Source organism: Spodoptera frugiperda, chromosome 29 (genome assembly GCF_023101765.2).
Source record: "Spodoptera frugiperda isolate SF20-4 chromosome 29, AGI-APGP_CSIRO_Sfru_2.0, whole genome shotgun sequence".
Classification (NCBI taxonomy): Eukaryota; Metazoa; Arthropoda; class Insecta; order Lepidoptera; family Noctuidae; genus Spodoptera; species Spodoptera frugiperda.
The window spans coordinates 4,300,612-4,328,287 of record NC_064240.1 but is presented as its reverse complement, the minus strand read 5'-3'; the positions used below and the strand labels follow the sequence as shown (position 1 = coordinate 4,328,287).

The 27,676-nt window shown below is 35.5% G+C and overlaps 1 protein-coding gene across 3 annotated transcripts; it reads left to right on the top strand.

Annotated features, from left to right (window-relative positions):
- The first annotated feature begins 268 nt into the window (after positions 1–268).
- On the top strand, positions 269–27,676 carry LOC118268523 (fatty-acid amide hydrolase 2-B). Of its 3 annotated transcripts, none has more exons than XM_050706271.1 (9): positions 269–385; positions 21,043–21,225; positions 22,417–22,636; positions 23,217–23,434; positions 25,248–25,377; positions 25,664–25,803; positions 25,974–26,114; positions 26,251–26,520; positions 26,633–27,676. In XM_050706271.1, exons 2-9 carry the CDS (start codon positions 21,049–21,051, stop codon positions 26,933–26,935), a joined length of 1,599 nt encoding a protein of 532 aa, XP_050562228.1. In that variant the 5' UTR covers positions 269–385; positions 21,043–21,048; the 3' UTR covers positions 26,936–27,676. The 3 variants fall into 3 exon arrangements, with proteins under 3 accessions (XP_050562228.1, XP_050562227.1, XP_050562226.1); XM_050706270.1 differs by lacking the exon at positions 269–385 and adding an exon at positions 6,468–6,621; XM_050706269.1 differs by lacking the exon at positions 269–385 and adding an exon at positions 18,394–18,761.

Genomic DNA, 27,676 nt, shown 5'->3' with positions numbered 1-27,676 from the left:
AAACAATATGTAAATTACTAACAATTTTAGTATATTCTTAAAACTCTTCAAAACTGTATTAGAAAAGAATACAAAGACAACAACTACTAACGCCATCTATCGACCAACAAAAAGACTACTGAGAGAAATGAATTACATAGATGTTGCTAACATCTACTAACAGATGTCACTAATAATAAAAAATAATAATTGTGGTTTTAAAATGAACATCAGAAAGCTACAAATTACAACAAGGTAATTAAAGGAAAAATAATTAAATCCACAGGTGCAAGTTAGAAGAAAGAACAAGTTAGCAGTGATCTATTTATATGTGCGTGTCTGTCCGAGAAATGTGTGAAGCTTGTTCGGGTCAATGAACTCGCGGCGTAATGGAGGTGAGCAATAAGTAAGTATCGAGTTGAAATTACTACTTATCCGGTACCAGCTGCCTATTTGATTGTATTAGAAATACCAAACCCGTAAAAACGGGTTTGTTCTAGGTATATACTCGTAAATATTTTGTTTCAGCTTCAATATATAAAAAAGAAAAGTTCATAGTTAATGATCTAATGAGTGTATGATTTATTTGTGTTTTACGTTATGTCTAAGAACTTATAAGTCATGCGCATTGCGACTAGGTTCGATTCTTGAGAAGCGCAAAATAAAATTATGGTTTTAATTTCAACCCTTTTCTTGGAGCAGATAGGTATATACCTAATAGTTTTTTTTAATTAATTTTATTTATTTTTATTTTATGTTTAGCCGTGACCGTCCCACTGGACGGCAAACGGGCTCCCTTCCCTCCTTCCATTCCTTTCTGTGCAGACCTTTCTGCGGCCAATCCTTATCGTGTCAATTTCGTCCCGCCATCTCCTTCTGGGCCTGCCGCGACGTCTGATGACGTTGAGTGACCTCCACTCAAATGAATAATGTAATTTTATTAGTTTCATAAATCAAAAGAACCCCTCGAAACATTCTGTAATTATGTACCTATTTTTTATAGTAAACAGAAGCATAGTCACGTACCTAACTGTTGGACGAGTGACTCTACTAGTTTCAAGCCATGCTAGAAGCTCATATTCATGAGCAGACATTCCTCGACACAAGATGCGGCGATTGTCGCGCTTCTACATAATAATAATTAATTTAATAACATAAGTTTATATAATATAATAATTAATCTACACTAATATTATAAAGAGGAAAACTTTGCTTGTTTGGTTGTAATGAATAGGCTCAAAAACTACTGGACCGATTTTAAAAATTCTTTCACCATTCGAAAGCTACATTATCCACGAGTAACATAGGCTATATTTCACACAACCACGCGGACGAAGTCGCGGGCAAAAGCTAGTTTTGTATATTTCACGAAAGTTATAATAAAAAGAATACAGAAGCATTTTTATTGAGTAGGTACACTATGATATTTGTAAAACATAAAACCCGTGGATATACCATAATATAATATTATACATACGTACCTATAACATGTAGGTAGAGCTATGTACGCGCGTACAGGGTTACACATCAACCTATACAAATCCAGTATAAACTGACCGTCATATATGCGGAAAGATCATACAAAGGGGGACCATGATAAACTGGTTTTTATAGCTTGTACTAGTGTGTACTGAGAAACCGTTTAACTGCCCAAGTTGGCCGGCATGCAATCACCGAGGCCGCTTGTGCAATTCAGGTACAGACAGTATTTAAACTCATTGCTGCAAGGATTCCAATCGACTGGCTCTAGTTATCCTACAATTAGATACTAGGTACACAGTAAGCTTTGTTTTAGAGCTATTTGAATGCTTAGGTATTACAACATCAAGGGCTTATAACAATGAGTTGACATGAGTCCTCTACACAAGGGGTTTTCCACTGTCTCTACACTGGGTTGAACTTGAAGATATGTAATTATAAGCCTCAGTTTCTAAATTTCTCTCAAATGTGTAGTCCCTTAGATAGTAGATCTAAGGGACTGCATACATTCATCAAAAATAATAGGTAGACACTTCATTGTTTGTAAGCATTTTTCATTTGTAGGCCGCCTATTTTGTGACGAATGCGTGCGTTCGTCAAATGTCGCAACATGGACAGTAGGCCTTAGTCGGCTCCGACGGTAAAAATATAATTCCTAGTAAAGGCATGGAAATAAAATAGGGAATCCCTTACAAGAGGTGCAGTTACTTTTTACTAATATTATTTGAACTTATTTCACCCATTGTACTGGAAGACAACATAATGTTAACATTGACTGCACGTTTAGCGTGGGGGCTAGGTTCTCGTACAACGTGTAGCGGGTTCGATTCCCGCACGGAGCAACACTTGTATGGTCCACAAATTGTTGTTTTGGATTTGGGGGACATGTGTATGTGAAATAGTAGAAATTAAATAATAATTAGTAAACGCAAACTACTACACAGGAGAAAATCCTAGTAAAAAAAGACATAAAATTTTTCATGCATATAATATATTTACATGCATAGAATTATTATTGATGCCATCCTCAATAAAATTAATGTTAGTAAGTTTAGTAAGCAGCCTATTCGAGTCTCAGAGAAAAGCACTAACGTACCACACTTGGCCTCATTCAAGAGTTTCGCCTAAGATGATTGCTTTACCTCGATATTAGAAAGACATATTCTACTGAGTTGTTTACATACATAAGTTGTTTACAAATATTTAAAGCTTAGAATATGGTTGATGTAATCAGAATAAAGTACCTATATGATATCGGTGCTGAAGATCAAGTCCATTTTTTGAGAGGAAAATCATCTAATAACTTCTCCCGCCTTGGGCGACGCCAGAAGGAGTGTCAGACTCTTACTGACTCAAAACCACCCGGTTCCTACTCCTGCTATTCGAGGCGGAGCCTCATTAAGTTGCCTTTGGCAGAAAGTATAATATTTTTTAGACTTTCAGGGATATTAAAAAATGGTGGTGAAAAAAATTAAAGGCGATTAGCTTCCTTGTTTTTTTTTTTTTTTTGAAGTAAAAATAAGTGGTTGTGATTCTAGTGTCGGTACTTTTGGCTATGATCTGCGTCCAAACTGGCGAGGGTGGACATACTGCATTATACCGTATGAATGAATACACTTCCAACTAATTCACAACATATGCTGCTCACTTGTATATTTTCCACTTTCCACTATTTTCTAGTTCGAGGAAATTACAATTACTTAGTACATACCTATGGGTGTTCCAGGGATTCAGGGAATATGAAAGGTTTACGGGAAAGTCACTAATTACATGGAAATGGATTGGTTGGTGCTAAATGTACCCTTCTATTTACTTCAACAATAAAACATCCATATATTTCTGTCATGCTTTGAATTCGATATTACCTGATGGGGGATCCGAGTCATTTCTTATGCAACGTCAAAAAATAAAGCACCACATACATTAAAATCTATAATAAGTAGTAATTTTGATTCTTCCATTATTTATCATATCCTATGCCCACGACGCCAATATCAGTCTCTAAGAATGTCTAAAAAACGTAATAAAACTTCTAATGGTCCTCAACCAAAATAATGGCACAAAACGATTACATTCTTAACAATTGCGTAAAAAAACTCAATACTTTTTTACACAAAACAGAAGTCTGAAGTCACCATCCGCTTGCTTAACTTTCACTAACAATTTGTCAAAGTAAGCATAACGTTCATTCCAAATTCACTATAGCAAGACTGGTACTGAAATGTCCCCTTTTGAGAATTAGTTTCGCTAACAATTCGCGTAGAAAAGGTTATAAATGAAGTGCTATAGATATTGGTATGGGTTAAGATGATCATGATGAATGTTTCTTTAAGGTAAGCGTCCACAGGCCCGCATCGTACGCATCGCATGTAGGCATTGCTGATGATGCAGTCCGTACGATGCGGATTAGTGGACGCAGTTGTATGAGTTTCTATACAAGACAAACTAAAATCCGTTGCGTGCGGTGCGTACGATGCGTACGATGCCGCTTGTGGACGCATACCTTTAGGGGCTAATGAGTCAGTTCAAAAATCTTCTAAGGAATTAGCGCCACCAACCCCACTCACACATCGTTATTTAATTCCAGTTTTCTGTGATATTTTTATAACAACTATCGTGAGACATATTAAATTAACTAAAAATCACGGTTTACTCACGTAAATTAATGGAAAAAGCTCTACTAATTTAGAGTCACAGAGGGACTTGTCATCATGAGCAGCGTGCACAGACGCGGCGACATCGCACACCTACTCTCAGGTCTCATGTCCCTCTGTGACTCTAAACTAGTAGAGTTTCTCCATTGATTTACGTGAATAAACCGTGATTTTTAGTAAAATTTTGATTGTCTGTGACTTCTGTGAGGCTTTTTTCTTTATAAAAATAATGTTATTTAAAATACATATCTACTTAAAAATTTTGGAACCTCGACTAGTACCTACGTCACCACTTCATCAATTATACGTAGAATAATTAGTTATGTATAATGACCAGCTTCATCCAATTTTGCACTCTATAATGATAAGGCTAGTGCCACGAGGAACTGACGCATGCGCAACAAGTGACGCTTCGCATGTTCTGCAACGCTGCACAAGATCGTGCAACGAAGAGGTTGTGGAGTAGTGATTCTGTAAACAGAAAAAAAAAAGGAATAATGTACTGCATCATGATACGTGTCTATTGTTGCCAACCGGAGATAAGGCTTCACTAGCTTCTGCCAGCGGCTTCAATCGCTTTCCTGTGAAGTAGGTAATAAGTATCCTATCACCCAAGTCAGCTCATACCCTATCTGTATACCAAACTTCATCCGAATCCGTCCAGTAGTTTCAGCGTGATTGACGAACAAACAAACTTTTGCATTTTTAATATTGGTGTGATGCTTACATCACACCAATATTAATCTGTGATAATATTTGATTAATTTTACTTTTTTTAGACAATCCTAAATGTAAAATATATGTAAAACTTAACTAATATTCTTTTGGTGAGGCATCAGTCATTGCTTGATTGGATCGGCTTCCTTCAGAAGAATGGACTGATGGAACGCTGGACACTGTCAGATTTTCTGATTAACTCAAGTCCCATTCACATATCACTCGTTTTTATAAACCTGTAAGGCATACCATGATATCTAAATCCTTATTCGTCCACCTTTTTTAAGGAGAGATAATCATCCATCATAACTTCTCCCGCCTAGGTCGAGGCGAGAGTGTCAGACTCTTGCTGGCTATAAACCACTCTATTCCTATTCCTGGTTCTCGATCTGGAGCCCCGATAAACAACTAGGTAGTCCGCACCTTCGGATACGTCCTTACCTAAACTTATAAATTCAAAAATTAACTTTATCTTACCAAAAAAAAGTAAAGACTATAGAGTAAACATAATGTGAAAGAATTAAATGCCCAATCTGACGAATTCCTAAAGGGTCAAGAGTAACAAAGGGCTTGGGGTCGAGAACATTCGACCAAATATGATGTTGGTGACCTCATAACTATACATCGACGTGCGGAACTCGGAACTACTTACAGTAAAGGTGAACCCTATCCGAGAAAGGCGAGAATCAATTATTTTGACAATTCTTTAGCATGCATTGTATTGGTGTAAATGGAGAAACATTTTATGTTCATAAATATTTATGCCGTTTAAAGATTTATTTATTAGTTCCGATGTGCCGAAATATGAGATAAAATATGGAACATAAGCCAAAGGGAAGGTTTTATGTGATTTGGATAAGAAAATATAATAACTAGCTTCATAAATCTATCATAATAGATAGACCTCAATGCACAGATCACATCAACAACCTATAAGCGGCCACTACTGACCAAAAGCTTCTTCTCACACGAAGAAGGTTTGAGCGTTAATCACCACGGTTGCCCAATGCGACTTGTCGAGTTCAAACTTTTTTTGGAAATTATAAGCCCAGGTTTCCTCAAGATATTTCCTTTCACTATTTGTCAGTGGTGTCTAAACAATCTTAGAAAATACTTAGGTACATATAACTCAGACAATGTCATATTGGTACTTACCGTTGGTAGGTTAAGAACACGCGTTCCCATGCGTCAGAAGCTGGCGTCTGAAACCTACGGGCCACCACGACCTCACTTATCTCATGCATAGATACTTGTTACAGATGCTTGTATGATCATATTTCATAGGAAATGCATAGAGACTATACCATATAGCCAATTATTTATATAAAATAGTACTAACTTAGAAAACTATGCTATCATCTAAAAAATCCCTTCCATTTAAAAATGCATACCTTTTTATATGATTGTCATTCTCAAAATCCCAACAACCTTAAAAATAACTGCAAATCAAAAATCAACCCTAATTATAAATTAATAAGGTTTTGTTAATCTTAACACAACTGTCAACCACCTGTTCGATGCACCACAAGGTCATAATAATCAAAATAACGGTCATTAATTGCATCGGAAGTATCGGAAGTAATGTTTTTGTCGTCCATAAATGTTATGGACAATAGCGAGAGGTCTACTTACAGACTTTCTGCGCGCACGCCGCAGTAGATCGTGAGTCGGTTGCGCGCGCCTAAACGGTGCGCACGCGAATACGATTCGAAAAAAAAAAGTTAACTTCAGTGTGCATACTATTCTACTGTTTTTACAGCTTGTATTAAAACTGACGTGATCTTTATAAATTGTAAGTATTTGTGGCGGTTTTTTTAAGTGTGTTTAAGTAATAATAGACCTTAAGTTGTATAGAGTATCATCAATAAATTGGCGCAGTTTTCTCTGGCAAACGGTTCTTAGATCTCACTATCGTTTAAATCTAACTGCACCTCACTTACTGATGGTAGTGAAACTTTATAAATAGACCTAGAAAATGTGAATTGATGTGAACCTACAATAATGTTACTAGAGTTAGTCCGTGTGCATTTTTTGGTCGACGTAATTAGAAAAATTAATGAAGTATTTAATGATTATATTAAATATAACAGGTATTTTTACGTGAAGAATTACTGTACTTAATTAATTCAGGAAAAAACTTAGTTAAAATATGTAGAACAGATCACCTGATACCGAATCACTGCTATGCATGCTTAATTTTATTGATTGGTTCAATATAATTTATAACCGTCCCACAACGCCTTTTAAGTGCGCAAGCGCATTTGATTGCTCCACTGGTGCATTCTCTTGCACATCATGTTCCATTAATTGTTATTACCCTTTAACTGCATCTATTTATTAGTTATTAATTATTGAGCAAAGAGTCTTGATGTAGGTAACCTTTTTTGCCTAATCATTACTTTTTTCTTGAAAAATAGTTTAGTGAAAATTAATTTCTGCGAATGACCTAGCGATACACTGGGCTCCAGCTCGAAGAAGTAGGAAGGGGGTGGTTTTTAGTCAGAAAGAGTCTGACACTCTCTCTCGTCTCACCCTAGATAGGAGAAGTCATTGGATGATGTTCCCAAGTGGAAATTACTCTAAAATGTCTTTCTGGCATTAGACTTAACTTTAGAGCCAAAGTGTTCAGCATACATTTTATCAAACACTGCTTTTGTTTCTTCAGCATCTTCATCAAGGTTGACATCATTATCAGTATTGTTTGTATTCTCTTTATTGTTTGCATTTAATAAATTCTCTAATTTTACTACACATTTCTACCTACTTCTTAATATACAATTTATTAATTTTAACTTTAGTCTTATTCTAAATGTGTTTCCTTATTACACATCTATTCTTTCCATCAAGCAAATATAAAGAGGAATTGTCATAAGTGGATTTTCCTTAAGGGAAGCATGGGACGTTATGAACTACACCCCTTTTTATTTTCCATCTAGGTGTCCCATGCTTCAAAAACGCTGCCAATTTATCTATATTTTAATGTGCCACTATCTGAGCGCTTCTAACTAATTATGAATAAATTCTACACCTTTTTACTTATAATATCATTGGACAGGACCCATCTGTTTTGTCACAGTGCACAATCACAATATGGCATCTCCTCTTTGTACTAGCTTCGTGATTCATTCTCATAATTTGACCTCTCTCGCTGCACTTTCTTTGGTTCAAACTTTCTTTGACAATGACTTGCCAGTGGATGTTTCTCAGCAATAGATTTCTCTGTTATAATCTTCACTAATCATCATGTTATCAAAAGCGTCAAAAATTACAATGTCACTCGTTTCTATTTCTGTTGTAAATCTTTAATTCGACTGCACGATTGGTGCACTGGCTGCCGTGCAACGTGTAGCCGGTTCGTTTCCTGCACGGAGCGGCTCTTCGTGTGATCCATAAATTGTTGTTTCGGGTCTGGGTGTCATGTGTATGTGAACTTGTATGTTTGTAAACGCACCCACGACACAGGAGAAAATCCTAATGTGGAGAGCGTTTTTTTAAAAGAGAACATTTTGGCAACTTTTGAAGTTATTAATACGGTGAAGATTAATTATTAACAAAATTATTTTAGAAAATCAAGTATCTGGTGATACTTGTTTTTCTAAAATAATTTTGAAAAACACGGTCTCTGTCATGTCTACTATTATTACCTTATTTTTATCAAAGTAGTCCATTACCGTGTCCTTGAGCGATCAATACTAGTGACGGGGAAGTGTTACGCATAGCACGCCGCAGTTTAGAAAGTCAAGTCGATACAGTGCACCGACTCATTGTTTTGTTCCTTCCGTCGGTTACTTCACTAGTTCGACGGTCCGTTCATAAAATTAGTATACTGAATGTAGGACAGACTGTAACAATGGCTATAGAAATATATGTAATACTAGATTTTAATGATTCGTCTCAGCTTTGCCCACAGCGGATGCAACTTCTATCAGTTTCATCCGCTGAGTTAATCTTAAGATGAACTGCATCAATTTTGCTCCAGTTATTTCAAAACTCATATAAAACTCACAATTACATTGGCATTCACGCAATAGATATTTCATAGGCATAATTGGAACCTAGAAAGCACACTTGGAACTGCGGACTACCTAGCGGGTTTACCGGGGCTCTGGTTCACAGGCAAAAGCAGGAGTAGGAACGGAGTGGTTGTTAGTCAGTAAGAGTCTGATACTCCCTCTCGTCTCGCCAAGGCCGGAGAAGTCATTGGATGATTTTCGCCACACAAAAAAAATGTAGGCATACTTACTTAATATCTACTAAAAATAATTAAAAACCACTTAACCAAAGTACTTATTTAGTTAATAACTCATAATTAATTAGCATTAAACCACAAAGGTTTGCTTTGATGACACAATCCTTGGCCAAAGATTGGTTTATAAATAGTTTCCACTCCTGTAAAATGCATCTCTTGTCAGACCTATATTTTAAAACTGTGTATAACACAATCATAGTCTTTAACAGCAACTTCTTTGGTGCTATTTTCATCATACAGATTTAACCATATAAAAATAGTACGTATTTAAATACATTATCATTTTTGTCCCATACATCATAATGCAATTGTACAATGACATATTTCTTACATACGAGTAGTTACATAGGATTTACATGTATAATTTAGTTGAGGAGCTGTCACAATCTTACAAAACATGGATAGTAAATACTGATGACGTTATATTGCAACGAAAATAAGTATTAATGATTACAAAATACGTGAAAATTTAGCACCTATAAGAGGGTTTCGGATAGCATCTAGAAAGACCTTCAGTGAGAGCCATGCTTCGGCACGAATGGGCCGGCTGAACAAAGAAAATAAGTATTAATGATTACAAAATACGTGAAAATTTAGCACCTATAAGAGGGTTTCGGATAGCATCTAGAAAGACCTACTCATGTAACACTACCAGCTGGATTGCATAGTCACCTTACTTAGTGTACCAGGGTAGACCATTTAAACAAATGCTGAATCCAGTAGAACCTTTTTGTTTTTGAAGGGGGGAAAATCCTTTAATGACTTCTTCCGCCATGGGCGAGGGAGTGACAGACTCTTACTGACTAAACAGCACCCCGTCCCTACTCCTGCCCTCCGAGCCGGAGCCCCGGTAAACCTGCTAGGTAGTCCGCAGCTCCGGAATCCAGTACAACCTAGTCTTGATCTAATTAATAAAACGCCTAAACCACTTAGTGAAGTATGGTTACTTGTTGTTTAATGACAACTATTATAATAATTATTTTTAAAACCTGTTTGCCAAGTATGCTCCCTGATCTTTTGTGACCGTAATAAAACTCACGTGGAATACTTCAACTTTGTCTGTAACAGAGCAAGTAAGCACGTATACATTTGTGTATAAGCCTGTACATACAATAATGCCTGTGACGGTCCAATGCAAGAGTAATTTCCAAGCCTCAGGCGGGTTGGTAATCGCAGTTCAGAAGATGCAGGTTATCAGAAAGCACTGCTAGCTACTTAGGCAAAAACGAAAACGGCAGATTTTTTAAATACCGGAAACGCACCTGTGACTTCTCTGGAGTTGCAGGTGTCCATTGGCGACGCTGATCGTTTACTATCAAGTGACCCGTCAGGTCGTTAGCTCCCTATACTATAAAAAAGAAAAATATAATAATGTGAAATCCACGAAACCTACAAAAAAAGTCAGATGCTGTTTTTATTAGAATTCTCTTATAATGTGAAATAAAATAAATGAAAAGTTTCTATTAAATATTTTGTGTTGTCATAGGCTCCTACTAAATCCACGAAAATAGTAGAGGATGTAACAAATGTATACTTTGTCAGCATTTGGCAAATCTGTGTACCTATTTGGTAGTCTATGGATTAGTTTATTATGTGTATTTTAAACCAGCTAAAATGTAGTAGAGATGACTTTCAATAAATATACGGAAACCAGCTCAGTGCTGACTTTGCAAAATTTTGTGTAAAATAACCTAAAAATAGACGACCTTGGAATAGAACTAGGTATCTAAACGACTTCGAGACCATTGTGAGACATACTAAATTAACTAAAAATCATGAGCAGCATGCGCAGACGCGGTGACGTCGCGCTAAAGCCCACTTCGATGAAAAGTCCCCCTGTGACTCGAACCTACCCATTAGAGCTTTCCTCTATTAATGTACGTGAGTAAACCGTGTTTTTTTAGTTAATTGACTTTAAGATCAATGAGGCAGTCTAAGAATTAGATCATTGAGCAAATATGCAAATAGGTAAATTCGAAAAGAACTCAAAAACAGCTTAGTTTAGTACAATGCAAATATTTGACAAACTCAAAGAAGAATACCTACCTAATTATAATTATTATAATTTTAATTTGCATTAGTGGGAAGCATAAAAACGGACAAGTATAAGCTGACCGTTGAGCGTACGACAAGAATATATAAAGCGAGACCACAATAAACTGATCTGTATAGTTTGATGTGTCGTCCTGTAATGTGACGAATATCCTTGAATTTTTGGTTTAATGTCTTTTTTGAGCGTTAAATAATATTTTTGGATATTATATTTCTATATAACTATAGTGGTATTATTCATCTCATCAAATAGTTTTATTATTATTTTAAACAATGCTCTTAAAAATAATGCAAAATTATGACTGATATGCACGTAGAGTTGAGCTATCCTTGCTTTGCAAATTAGTTTTTGTCGTAAAGATTTTTATATGTTCACATTCTCATAGCAAATATTATTATATTATTAATCACTTAGTCGCTTAATTAGTTTAAAGAGATAACTCAACTGGTTTCAAGCCTCGTTAGGGGCTCATATTCATGAGAAGCATTGGCGACATATGACGCAGTGAACTTCGTAGCGATTTCTTTATCTAAACGATTATACTTGGTACAGGTACTTGTCGTATGACTTGAAACCGATAATACATCTGTACCCTTAGTATGAGTTCAGCACTCTGATTGGCCGGCTCGTGTAAACCAACCAATCAGACCGCCGAACGCGCTCTCATTTCGATCACTTTAAACGTAAATCAAACTCATACTAAGGTTACTAATGCTACATTGAAAATGTTCACCTCTACCAATTTTCGGATTAAAAGGCATGATGATGATGATGATGATATCACACACTAATGTTCTCCACATGTCCACATACACTGTTGATCCAAATGACGCAAAAACGTCATCAACAAACAAACCCACTGTTGGTCTATCCAGTATGTAATTGAGAAAACACAGCCGTGTCGCAACGAGCCTAGCCTTACTTTAGCTTGACCAACTTGCTTAGCAATTCGATTGCTTCACAGACCCTACGATACTGCGTAACTTAGTTCGCCAAAGATTTATCTCCTGTGTTAGGATGTGTGAATTGGAACCTTGTCGGTTTAACGCTGTTTTTTACTTGATGAATGTGTATGTAATGAAGCTGTATATGATCTGATACTCAAGAAATGTGTTGATATTGTATGAATGTTCTCTCAAAAGATGGATTGATCTTTTAAGTCTTTGACTGTCAATAGAAAACTGTTGAAGGCAAATCCTCCGCTAACTTCGGTCACCTGTGAACACCCCGGCATTAAATGTGGCGTTGTGTAAGTTAGTAAAAATGTAAAAATCATAAATGGTGTATTCATTGTAGTTTTATTACATCCTGTGACTAAATTTTTTGGTTCCTATGCTACAATTTGAATGAGTTTTAGCAATTATTCTAGAACCAAAACAATGGATTTTAATATTACAGATTTAAATAGCCTTCGATTTAGTATTAATTTTTGTAAAATTCTAAGTTAAACTTTAGACATCATTGAAGAATTTACTAGGTATTAATAAATATTGCGTTAGAACTAAGGCCTTTGAACGGTAAATGCCAATAAGTAAATATCTTTGATTACAAATCTAAAAGCGGATTTATTTGTATACCTACTTCTGAATAAACAAGGCTTTTAAACTTAACTACTTAAGAAGACTTCGTTTAGTAAAAAGAAGACTTAAAATCTTCTTATTAAGTTTTAAAGTTGAGTTACCAGTTCATATTGTCCAAGAAGCCCAAAAAAGAGAGATCATCTTCCTCATCATTGAGATAAAATAAATCATTGAGTAAATACATAGGTACAGAAGAAAATCGTATTGGGCGACGTTTTTTCTTCTTTCTGTTTATTTAATAAACATCAATACATCGATAGGAACCGTGACGCTAACTACAGTTTTTTCAGTTGGTACTAGCTTTAACAAAAAGAAAGTAAACACGCAAATGCTACATATATTTCCCTTTTCTAACAATCACGTAAGAATACTAATTGAAAGGAAAAGTTAAATATCTCTTGGCAACGAGCCACATAATTTTCACTAATTTCTCAATACTGAAGAAAGACCTATGTATGTGACAATACCTAAGTATATACATAATTATTTATGTAAGATATTATAAAGGATTTGTTTTTGTATTTTAATATTTTCACCACATTTCTTGTTCTCCGTCGATGTTTAAATGTATTGATGTAAGATTATTTTTTTGTTATTAGGTATATAATAGCTTTTATTCATACACGTTTTTTAGGGTGAAATCTTCCAATCCCGTCTTGGGCTAGGCGAGAGGTAGTTTCAGACTGACTAAAAAACTACCTCGTTCCTACTCCTGCTTTTTGAGCCGGAGCCACCCGGAGCTCTGGTAACCCGCTAGGTAGTCCGCAGCTCCAGATATCCATATCCTATGCATTTTTTGAAAATTTAACAATTTTGAAAATCTATACACCCCGTGAATTGCACTTGAAGCCAATAGACAAAACTGGACATATTTCATGTCTCTAGTCTACGCGAACCATAGTGAAAGTACCTAACATCACTTTCCCAAGTAGGTAACTTACTTCAATAACTGCGATTATTTTAATGTTCATAGTTGTCTTCTCGTGTTTTCTAATGACTTTAAACTTGACACTGTGGCTGATCAGCTGTAAGTAGCACTTTCAAAGACTAGACTAAAACAGTTTATATGTGTAGTTTAGTATAGGTACATATTTTTTGTTAAAAAACTAGGATTTTCTCCTGTGTCGTAGATACGTTTTCAAACATACAATGGTATGTAACATTGTATTGTACATTGTACAAGACACCCAGACCCGAAACAACAATTTGTGGATCATACAAAGTGTTGCTCCGTGCAGGAACCGAACCCGTTACACGTTGCTCGGTAGCTAGCTGGCTGGTTGGTGTTATGGCTGACCAACTGGTCAGCCATAACACCAACCGTGCAGTCGAATTACTTTAATACTATAAACTACCAAAAAATATTAAGTTAATTATTATTTTAATACCTATAATATTGCTTGTTGAAGAAAGTGGTTGCAATATGCGACTTGTAGTATCAATGTCCTAGACTTGATCAGTTCAGGTGTAGTACCTGAACTGACTGAACTAGTAAATATGCTAAAGAATCCGTTATGTGCCCAAATGCCCCAGCCGCATTTCAGCGGAACCGCGGCGGTTTCTAACCGCGTGATATTTCCTTGTATTAAAACCAAATGGAAAAACATTTTCTGCCCTTGAACACATAGCGAGCTCTACGTTTCACCTAAGTAAGGTCACAATACTCATGCAATAATGTCCTTGGAAATATGTAGTCACTTAATTACCACTTATATGTACTTATTGATAACTATAGTTACTATTGCGTAACTGCGGTTATCTTATGGTTACGGATCATGAGCATCTTGTACATAACTTCCCTTTAATGTCGTAAGCAGTTTAATTACTAGTTAGGGACTTGGTGGAAAACGTGAAATTAGTTGTTAAAAACAAACTGTGTTGTGACCAGAGATTATACCTACATATGTATGCAACGCTACTCTTTTCGCGGGTATTGTATGAGCTGACGATGGAACTACTTACATAACTCCAAACTACAATATCTAACACACATGTCAAGCCTGGTGATTAGATATTTGGAAACCGATACGACCTCCAAACCTTTAAGAAAAGGGCATACATCTTTTTAAAAGGCCTGCACGCACCTGTTACTTCACTGGTGATGCGGGTGTCCATGGACGGCGCTGATTGCTTACCATCAGGTAACCCAAGGAAAATAAATATAACAAGCCCTCAGAAGACGGTCATAATCAGGCAGTAAATTGTTACTGGCAGTTGGTATTCATATATCCTATTATTTATTCTATTGTATTGGTCGAATGACTGCAAGTCCCTATCACTGAAAAATATGTATAACGATTCGGTTCTCGAGTCAGAATAAAAAACACGAAAAAACGTCTGCAGCTTCGACTTATTTGGTATTTTTAGTTTTGTGACTTTTAAAAATTACAATTTTAGTTGTATTCAGTTTCATTTGAATATAAAAATTGTGTGCATAACTGGTTGGTATTATTCTAGACTTCTAGGTAGGTATGTAGGTACAGTAGTTAATATCATAAGTGCCTGATTTAGTATTCATATATATATCACGCAACGTAGGTACATAATAATATATCATACTATCGCGTGGCTCCCGCAATTAAAATGCATGAATAGTAAAACAAGATTATCTTAATCTGCTATTGTATATTACCTACACAGTACACAGTTCAAGTTCCTATTGAATAACATAACAACCGATGCCGCAAGTGTCGCCCATAATGCTAATGATTACGGCCCCCTGTTGTGGTCTGAAACTAATCGAGCAATCTGGTCACACACGAACTTGTAGGACTTATAAATACGAAAAGGGCATTAAATGTACAATGTTCAGATTTTTATGGGTATTATTACTTGTACTTACTTAAACATTAAGATAACGCTAAATACCCACAGCAGTACCCCTAGTACGAGTTTGATTTACGTTGAAAGTAATTGAAACGAGAGCGCGTTCGGCGGTCCGAGTGGTTGGTTTATTCGATACGGCCAATCAAAACGGCAAGCGCGCTGTCGTTTTGTTTTCATTCAATGTAAAGCAAACTTATGAATCAGTATATTACAAAGTATATAATGTTTATGTTTACATACAATCTGCACGTGCACCGAAATCTCTTTGTTCAAAATTAGATATCGTTCAAAATCGATTTATTTTGACCTTCATGATTGCATTTTGTCGAACACAATAATCGGTATATTACAATTGTCACATTCTTCTTGAAAGGCCATTCACCCTTACAACAATACTCAAATTAGTATAAGATTTTAATCCGTTTTATCTTTATTATAATTAGGTACTTACACATGCCTGATAAATTACCTAGTAACAAAACTAATTATTAATTAATTATCTTCTCACGTCTAGTGGGTACTTAATGCAATCTTCAGTATTGAATAAAATTAATATCCGTAATACTTTAATATAAACCACTTATGTTCATTATGACTTTTGTAGTGACCTACCTATAATACTAAATATATGAAGGTGAAATGTAAAAACGGAAAGTAAGGCAGGTGCTACTAGATTTATTAATATATAAAAATTATTATTTATGTTAGACGATTGTAATGAGCTTATATTGTATGTTCATCAAGATTAAGACTGTGGGTTACCAAATATCAGATCAATCGGACAACAAGAAGGCGATTAAACGCCTATTATTAAATTGGACCAAAAAAACAGGTCAAGCTAAACAAAACCGTTTAACAACAAAATTTAACTAGACCAAGAAGGCACATTTGAATGTCAAACAAAATAAAAGGTATCAATGTCCTCTACTACATAGGTAGTAGTAGTAGATTTCTATGGAAAAGAACGAGCAAGCAACTCCATGGTTATGCACACATGATGCAAGTTAAAGCCACTGTTACCCTTAATACATAAATGGCTGACTATACAGGACACGACTAAGTACTTAGTGACGTAACACGATAATCACAAGCTAATCGTAAGGAAATCAAACCTTGAGGTTCATCGTCCGCTGTGGAAGCGATTGCTTCACTAGATATAACGAATTTCTTACCTATACTGTAAAGAAAAGTTAGTATAAAAAAGAATCAAGTAAACATTCTTTCTGGTTAAGCGCAATAAAGTTACCGTTGGCCTTACTCGGAACAGGAGTTGGAAAGGGGTTGTTTTTAGTCAGTAAGAGTATGTTACCCTATCGCCTCAGCGAGGGTGTGAAAATTCATTCGATTATTTTCCCATCTCAAAAAATAAAGACTTAAATAGGCTGATAGATAACAAAGGTGTAAAGAAATTGTGTTCCACTGGCATAGGTATCTAGGTAAGTAGGTAGTAGCCCTTTGAATTATTACTACGTAAGCTAGTTGCATACCTATTTAAATTATATACTTTAATGATACAATGTTAAATAAATATTTATTGCAATATAAAATAGAGTACCGTTTCCCGTCAATTTCATAAGAGGTGATAAGGTGAATTTGGCTTTCATCCGGCACTTGATTGCACTATGATAATTATGTCAAAAGTACCTACCAGTACCAGTTTGCTTTTCGGTTAAAATAACCGAAACGAATGCGCGATCGACGCTCTGATTGGTTAGTTGAATCGAGCCGGCCAATCAGAGCGCCGAATGCGTACTAAGAGTAAGTCTTTTTAAAGCACACAGCCTATTAGACATCACTTTTTTTCATTTAAGTAGGTACATCACTTTACAAAACATACTTTTATAATAAAGTAACCATGCTTACCATAAATATGTATAAACAATATTAACCAACATGGTTTCCGTTCAAATGTTTGATAGTTAGAAAGATAAGTATAGAAATGAAATACACCATACAAATATTACAATATTGCCCACAATAATCAGTGCATATTATTGTATTTATTAATAGTAAATATGTTTTACAAAAGGAGAAAAATTAACTATCTGCAGAAGTACCTACAGATAATTGCAACAAAATTTTTTGGTAGTTTAGGTATTTATTTTTGTAAAGTTTACCCCTCTTCCCAATCTCCTTAATCCCGATTCTTAAGCAATTCCTTACCATCGGATCACGTAACGGTGAGCAATCGCCGTCTGCTCGTTTACCGGCTTATACTATAAAAAAAGTGGCACCCACCCTTGAATTTTCCAGAACCGGATCAATGTATTAATCACACAAAGAAATAATTTATAAGTGCGAGAAATGAACCTGTTACATGTTGCACAGCCAGTTCTCTAATCACTGCACTAACTGCACAAACCGCGTACTCAGTCTTTGTTTACAAACTAATGATATAACATTGTCTAGTTTATCAGTCCGAGATTTATCATCACGCGTATTGCACAAGGACGTAAAGAATATATTTTTTAAACATTACATCCAATTACTTGATAATTAATAATGCAATAATTGTAAACTATTCCGTTAGATAACGAAACTACTGATAGTAGTTTACTTCCTATAGTAAACTATTGATAAAAAATATAAATCGAAAAATAAAAAATTAAAATCTACAGTTAAGCATAAAAAAAAAAAAAATATATCTAAAATGACTATGGTTTTACGCGCGAAAAGAGCTGTCAATGCACATCGAAATTCTATTTTCGAAAATCGAACATGGCAGATACGTTTATTTTGCGGAAAAGAAGAAAATAATCGAATAGAAACTTCAATGCATCAACAGACTGTAGAGCGCACATGTTTATAGAGAAAGTTATCATACATTTTCAATACTCAATAGCCAATCAGTTGAACTTTGAACACACTCACAGACGGTAGTTCGTTAGATTTATAATAAGACGCGTGTAATATCTTTTAAATGATAAAATATATCGTAATATTAACGTAACTCAGTATATTATCGTTTGCACGTAGAGTGACAATATAAAATGATAGCGTCAATTATTTCTCTTTACATTTCGTCTTTTAATGCAGCCGTAAATTTCTTTACGCGTCTTGTGTTGATATTGTTGACTGCGTGTGTTTATCATGGTTTTGTATTGGCTGAAGTTTTTTTAAACCACTATTCAGTGTTTTCGCCGTACTTGGCTAAGCCCGCTGGTGGTGTTTTGTGTGTAGTTACGGATGTGTTAAGTTATTTTGTGAGGATCTGTGCAGTGCAGGTAATTTGATTAGATATCTATCTACCCATAGCATGCAAGAAGAAAACATTATGCCTAATTTTGCTATTCATTTCTCCTGTCGTATTAAAAATCCCTGCCACGATCAAACTGTGATGGAATAATTAAAAATCACAAAACCGATTCGAGAATCGGATCCAGCGTCTTCTGTTCGATATAAACACTTTAAAAAAAAAAAAGATTAAATACTTATGAGATACTATAGAGTACATGAACAAATACATCCAGTACGCGGTCAACACATCTAGTACGCATTCACTTTATATGTTATTGTTTGTTCCATTGTTTAAAACAAAACAAATGACGTAACGTCAACAGCTGATCGACGTAGACAGTACCGTACCAAACTAATAAAGTTCCAAAGTGCATTACCGGAATTATGACCGATTATATTATTAAGCGATTCCAAAATCTCTAGATCGATCTAAATTTTGACAGAAATTTTGACAAAAGTCGATCTGTATCAAACATTTTGAGCTACGGACTACCTAATGGTTTAACGGGGCTCCGACTCGAAGAGCAAGAGTAGGAACGGGGTGGTTTTTAGTCAGTAAGAGTCTGACGACCCCTCTCACCTCAGCGGGAGAAGTTATTGGATGATTTGCCCCCATATTGATTGAGATCATTTAATTTCGACCAGTAGTTAAAATTAATTGAAGCATTGCAGTTATTAAAGAACTTAAATTAAATATTATTCATTTTTAAGTAAGTATATGTATTATTGTAAGTGCTAGTTTTTTAGTTGGTTGAATTCGAAGTAATATTTACATAAGTGCCTAATCTTGGTATCTTAATTTTGTTTTTTCTTAAAAATACTTTTAATAGGTGCAAATCTCTTTGCTAAAACACTAAACTAAACCTGTTAGTGTTTTATAAAGATTCCCACAAAACTATAAAAATTCTCGTCGAGATGTTACAAGGTTTTATTCAAGACTCAATTACACATGGTGTTACAATATTTGGCAAACCGTTTTTTGTTCTGAAACCAGTGATCCGCGCATCCGTGACGAAACTTGCACTTAGGTATAGCACTAAGTAACGTTACCGCTGTGGTAGCTTCAATATCAATGTTGGTCAATCTATAGTCAATTAAAATGTGCATTTATGTAAGTAGTTTCTTTTATGCAATTTGCAGTAAACTCGTTAAACGCGACTTTTGGAAATGTTGCCATTAGATCCGACGAAGAATTAGGGAATAACATTAGAACTTAAGACTGAATATTTAGGTACCATGTTTATTTATGTCTATGAGTTTCCGATATTTCGGCACTGTTGCAAGTGCCATAATCACGGATGAATCGTCTGAATAGACATAAATAAACATGGTAAATATCCCGTCTTAACTTCTTATATTAGTGTTAGTGACCATGTCAGTTTAATAAAAAGAATTAGGTACTGTTATTATGCTTTCAACTGTACTTTTTTCATTATAATATTAAAATACAGAATTAAAATAAATACCCTTAAAAACTATTGACGAGAAGTACCTACTGCCAACCCCTTTGTGATCTAACAGACGTGATTATGTAACATAACATTATGTTATATATTTTAAATGCACCTTATTCAACATCATGCAGTGAAGCACGTGCAATAACGACATCAACTCGGATTGCAAAACTGAGATAAAAATTGTAGATCTTTGAGATAAGTGCAAGCACTCGTGGTTTGAAATAAACAGTCAGTCGTCAGAGTTGCAATAAGACAAAATATGTTATGTACAAAATGTTGTTATGTAGGTAATTTTAACATGTTTGCCTAACTACTGGTATAGCAATAACGATGCTTTAAAATAGTAGATACACGTTTATCACGTTTTAATTAGAAACTGTCTATTACTAAGTTCATTATTAAGTTCCAAGTAACAGACACTAGCTTTTTTGCAAATACGTACAATGTAGGTACTTACTACAACTGCAGACCTTGTTGTAACTGGTACAATATATAACCATACTGTAAAACTACCATTGTGAAACTGTGTGTTGTGATATGATGATTGTCTTCACAAAAAAGAAAGAAATAAATAGATACCTTCTTCGAATTATGTAACTAATGCATTAAATAAAATTCAAACTGAGACGTCATTACTTAATATATCTAAATACATAGACATAACTAAAAATAGTGTATAACAAAACATAAGTACCCGTTCCGCCGCTTTATTCTGAATAATACCCTCAAAAGTAAAGCCGTTTTATTCACAAAAATCCCTTAAAAGAAGTTAATATTCAAGCACTGATCTCCCTTAACCTCCTTTTTCCAGACAATCATGATGAACGCGTTCATGCGAAGGTTCCTCCGCTTCATGGTGTCACTGCTGGCGATTATAGTCGTGCCTCTGACATTCCTGCTGAACCTGAGGAGGAACAAGAAATGTCCGCCACCCATGAACCCTCTGCTCTTCAAGTCCGCTACTCAGTTAGCAGAAATGATAAGGACTAGACAGGTAATATTTTACTCTATTTACGTCGTTAATAGTGAAAATTCGCGCGTCTAGCTTTGAATAAATTAAAAATTGTTTGTCAGCAGTTTTATAGAAACTATATAATTATGTTTGTAACTTTATGTTTTCCTGGTAGTACAAAAACAACGTCACGCCTTTTTATCCATGAATGGGTAGGCACTTTTCACCATTGGTGTATTAAATCCCTTGTAATTGGGGGTGAGCCTATGGCCATATACAGGAATTTTCGAAAAACAGATAAAAGCCTAGTAATACTTTGCCCGACCCGGGGTTCGAACCCGAGCCCCCTTATCCGGTAGTCGCGCTTGCGACATCTCGACCTCGTAAGAATGTTCTCTTCACATGACAAGGCTTTTACATTCTGTTAGTAATTCACAAAGTCCTAGCATCAATATTCAATTTGAATAATCTCATTATCTGAACCGATTAAACAACTTTCAATCAACTGGCAATTAACTTTAAAGTTCAAATTAAAACGAATAACAACAATCCTATAACTTCCGAATACATTACTTACATATCAGGAAACTATAACATTCATATTAAATATCATTTAATTGTTCTGAATGTCACACAATAACTATAGTTAAAAGAAAGGTGAAACTTGCACCAAAAAGGTTGCACTGTTGCACTAACCTTTAGAACAGCCGTGACCCAGTCATCTTGTACCATGCCTATGAAGTCAATGACCGAAGGCATGGGACTTGGAGCTCATGGAAGCAGGTTGCAATGCCGTCCGCATTCCAGCATCGCATAATGATGTTATTTAGTGTGAAGATTAAGGTGACATCTAACTTGGTATTGTTTGATCCACTTTCTGAACCAGTTGGCAATGTTTATAGAGCGACAAAATGTTTCGGTTAAGCACATGTGCTTTTACAAAAAATATTGCTCAATGGTCTACCCAACGGTCCTTAATAAAACTATTTTTAAAAGTAAGAAGACAACGCCTTAACTAAATATCACGGTTTACTCACGTTTAGGAATTAATTAAATCACGGTTTACTAGTTTATTAACAGAGAAACTCTATTTATCATGAGTAAACCGTGATTTTTAGTTAATTTAGTATATCTCACGATAGTTATAATAAAAATAAAGACAAGGTCTGATACTTGCCAAACCAAAAGAAATAATAATAACAAAAACCTAAAGTTCAAAATTACTTCTTTCAGGTCACGTCAGAGCAAGTTGTAGAAGCTTACATAGAGAGATGCAAGGAAGCCAATCCCTATTTGAATGCTATCGTCGAACCAAGATACGATGCCGCGCTGCGAGAAGCTAGGGGCATTGATAAGATGATAACGTCGACGGATAGGACGCCTGAAGATCTGGAGAAAGAATACCCGCTGTTAGGCGTTCCTATGACTGTGAAGGAAAGCATAGCTGTAGAAGGTAAGCATTCGTGTAGTATTTGGTTGAGTTATCGGTATTGTATTACTACTGGTTAGTGGTGTATAAGTAAAATCAATGATAGTCATCGTTACTTATTATACTAACTGATGCCCGAGGCGCGGATATGGGCTTAGTGGCTAATAAAACTAAAGCCTCAGTTACACTTTAGTAAATCAGCTACCTCCCAATAAAAGTTTCGTCAAAAACGATCCAACCATTCCAGAGATTAGCCAGAACAAAGACAGGCAGACAAATACGTATCGTATTCATAGACATGTAGCAAAAAGCGGTTATATCAATATTACATAAAAATACTCCAATTTTATTTATTAGTCATTAGGTATTATAATCATAAATGTTTTTGTAAACAAATCACTGAAATCGTATTTTTCCCAGTTAATTTCTTGTATTCCACTCCTGTTTTTGCAAAGCTTCCCTTAAATAATTCATTTTACTCACACATTACTACGACACCCAATTCATTCACAACTCCCAATACATAAATAGGCACGAGAAAAGCCACACACATTAAGAATGCTAATTAAACATGGCCCTAATAAATTAACTATTAAAATTCCAGGCATGAGCAACGATTGTGGTACAGTGTACCCATATAGGAACCCAGCGAAGAGAGACGCGGCTGTTATAAGGTTAGCAAGAGCTGCTGGGGCTATTCCCATCGCTGTCACCAACACACCACAACTCTGCATGAATTGGGAAACCTATAACAACGTGATTGGTATCACCACGAACCCGTATGATCAGAAGAGGACCACTGGTGGATCTTCGGGTGGAGAAGTAAGTTTGGTTTGATATAGAAGATAGGGAATATATGGCTCAGTTTGAGGAAGATAGAAATTTCACTGTCTATGAACTGGAAAAGAGCTGATAGAAAGTCGTACGTTTTACTAATATCTATTGTGGTCTAATTAATTTTCAAGACAGGCGTTTGGTACCATGGTGTACTACAAATATATTATGATTAAGTACATTTACTTAGATACATAAAACATTTGCCAATGTACACTTTCTTCAAAAAATGGAAACTACTTTTCTGGTACTCGTAAATAGGCTTCTACCTAATGTTCTTTTTGTGTCCTTTCATCACAACAATCCACAACAGCATCAAGCAAGTCAGTAGCACTGCTATTGTTACCTGGTTACCAGTAACAAGCATTACCCATTAGATTGAGCAACAGCTTAGCTCTGCAAACTGCTGGTCAAAACCAACTTAACGCAATGGTCACAACTTTTACGTAATAAACTCACTCAAGTGTGCAGTTTAATTTAGGTAATATTTCATAAGAGGTAAGGTAGTAATTTCAATGACATCTAAGTGTTTTAAACACCAAAAAGTGTAATAAAAGTACAATGCATGTGTATTACGTGACTTGCATTAAGCTTAAGAAATATAATAAAATAAAAAATCTGTTATGAGATAACACGAATTATTTCAAGTGGTTTTCAGACTGCGGTCATGATACAGTAAAAATAGACTTATTTTTACTAGTAGACTTACTAAACATATCGCAAAAACTGCAGCTCACAATGCTTAATTACATTAATAGAATAAAAAGAGACCAGAAAGTTGAGATAAGTGCAAATAATCAGCTACAATAGCGATGATGACCAATTTTTATTTTTATGTCCGTCTTGTAGAAAAATATTAGACACGTATTTTTAATTTTTTTACGGAAACAAATACTTTCGAAAATATATCGATTTGAAATATCGCGTGACGTCACTTTTGAGTACATTTTATACTCAATAGTGACCTAGTTAGCTCCCACTCCCAAACGTTGATTTTTTTATCTAAGTATTGTTATCTTATATGACAAAATTTTAAAAATACGTGTCTAATATTTTTTCATTACCCAACTGACGGACTAGATTAAAATTTTATATCCCGTCATCACCCCTATTATAATAAATACGTACCTGAGTTGGCCTAACTACACCCAATATAATGGTGACGATGTAATAATTCCAATTTAAACCACAATTAATAATTACTACAATGCAACCTACCTACTCAAATCTGGTAAAACCCATACCAGTCATAACGAACTAAATGTAGGTGCGAAGAATTAGAAGAAGCTTTTGACTACTTAACAATAATAACAACTGACTCATTTAAGATTACAACTGTGTCAAGGTTTTGGGTAGGTATATTTTATTCCAGTATATTTTGATCTGTCATTCTAAGGATATCTAGAAGAAATTGCAGTAGAAGGTGGATTTTGTGCGTATTCTGAACGAATAGTGCTTATTTACCATAGGACAGTTTGTTTTACGTTCATCAAGATCCAAGATCGAAACGAGAACACGTTCGGCGCTCCGATTGGTTGGTTAATTCGTAACGGCTAATCGGCGAACGCGCTCTCGTATCGTTTTGTTCAACGAAAAGCAAACTCGTACTAAGGATACAGACAATAAGTGAGATTGTTGATTTTCGAAATTTCTCTCCCATTTTCATAGCATTTCTAGTAACGTGCTCCGCTATTGATTAAAAGTGGGTACAAAAATTAAATCAAAATCTTACTAGGTCCATTTATCTGTCTATGACCATCTAGCTGCATCATTTACATCATCAATTTCTTCTTTTTTTCAGTCGGCGTTGATCTCAGCAGCAGGATCTGTGATCGGTGTTGGATCAGACATTGCTGGATCTCTCCGACTGCCGCCCATGTTCACTGGAATATTTGGACACAAACCTACCCCCAGACTCCTCTCCGTTGAAGGTAAATGATAACTTTCATATTAACTATAGGTAGCTACAAAATTCAAGATTCGAACTACGAAGGGAACTTATAATTCAGGTATTCAGTCGCAGACTTAATGATTGTGGCAAGCATACCTACTTATTAAGCTTATATCAGTCCAATTTCATTTAATCCTAATTTTCAAAGAGCCATTCTAAAATAACGCGTATGACACTTATTGTTAATATTTTATAATTTTCGCTAGCCGATTACCCTGTTGTTATTATTAGTAGATAATGGCTACCACCTGTTTCTTTAATTCCAGGTCACATACCAGACTGCTTAGATCCTGACTTCGAAGAATACTTTACACTTGGACCTATCGCGCGCTACGCAGAAGACCTAACTTTACTCTTAAAGGTGTTGAGGCAACCTGGTGGACCGGAGGTGCCCTTCGACAAACCGGTAAGTTTCGTATATTTTTAAGAAATATACTATCTAAAAAAAAGCAGTTGCAAAAGTAATAAATGCCATATACGGGTACTGCCGTGCATGCTCCTTTCACCTGAAACTCACAGTGAATGTTCCGTCATAATATAGTTTTTATAAAAAATCCAATTCCACTTTTTCCCCAGGTTGATATTTCAAAACTGAAGTTCTACTACATGGATGGTGATGGCAGCAATGTGACCGATCCCATCGGTCCTGATGTCAGACAAGCAATGGAGAAAGCCAAAGATCATATTAAGAAAACCTATAACATTGAAGTTAAACCGGTATGTATTGATAATCGAACCAAGTTGAATATTTAAAAAGTATATCCAAACCAGACTTACGACGATGTGGCTCAACAAACCATTTACTTATTTTAAGGTAGCTTTCAATTCTGATAACTTCTTATTGTACTTACAGCTGAAAATCAAACACATAGAACACATGTGGGAAACGAGCATCAGAATTCTATTGAACATCAAGCACGTTCGCAACATCTACACGGACCCAGAGAAACGCGACCAATGGGTCTCAGTATGGCCCGAAGTCCTGAAGACATTAATAGGCATGTCCAACCACAATTTCATATGCGTATGCTACGGACCACTAACAAAATTCTTCGACGCACTACCAAAGAGTTACTACAAGAAACTGCTCTCCATTTTTGACGAAATCAAGGCTGAGTTTGAGGTAAGTTGACACTCTAACATAAAACGAAAGAAGACTTACAAGTTTACCACCGTTAATGGTGAGGATTAACTTTTACTACCTGTTACTTACGTTTGAATTGATTTGATTACAGAAAGTACTATCCGATGACGTAGTACTCCTGCACCCGACGTTCCCAACTCCAGCACATCTGCACTACAGGATCTACTACAAATTCCTCAACTGTGGATATCTCACGATGTTCAATGCACTTGGGTTGCCTGTTACTCAGTGCCCGATTGGGCTTTCAAGGAAAGGTCTGCCCGTTGGCATTCAGATCGCCGCCAACAAATGCAATGATCATCTAACTATCGCTGTTGCTAAGGAATTTGAGAAGGCGTTTGGAGGCTGGGTACCCCCGAACAAAGAACTAGCCAACAGTATAAAGACTGCGTAAACATTAGCTTTTTAAGGATTATTCGGATTGAAATTTTCGCCTGTAGATACCAAAAAACATTTTTTTGTGAAACTTCTAATGGATGATCGTAGCACAGGGTTTTACAGGGTCAAAATGTTATGCCTTCAAGTTAGAGAGGTCTATTTGGTGAGAAGGGTCTTAACTGCACCATTTTCCTTTGAGATCAATGTATCCCCTCTTCTAATAGGTATACCTGAAATGTTGCAGCTGTTTATTTATTTCATTTGTTATTCCATCTTAGATTGTTATCTTTAAACTTTAGATTCCTAGTAACGGGACTGACATTTTCTAAGATACTTCAACAGGTATTGACTATATTCTACTCTATCACAATTTCTACCTTCCTGAGGATGTTGCCTTCACTAAAGTATTACCTAATGTTGGTGTTAATTATAAGACTTTGTTTCGTAATACTTAGGCCGTAAGACTTAAAACATGTTGTTGTTACACATATATTTCTGTCCTTCTCTTGCACTTATCAAAAATAATTAAGTAGAAAGAAGACAGGAATATTGCTTAGCCAAAGCAAGTGACAAACGAATGTATATTTATCTCGATCTTAGTTCTAAGGTACGTTTAGGTATACAACACAAATATTTTGTATATTTTTACGCTATTTAGTTAAGCTATGAGGTAAGATACAATGTAAATGTGATATTAAGACATCTGCCTATTATTCGAATGTAACTTATTTACCTAAATAAATATTTTCGTTTATAA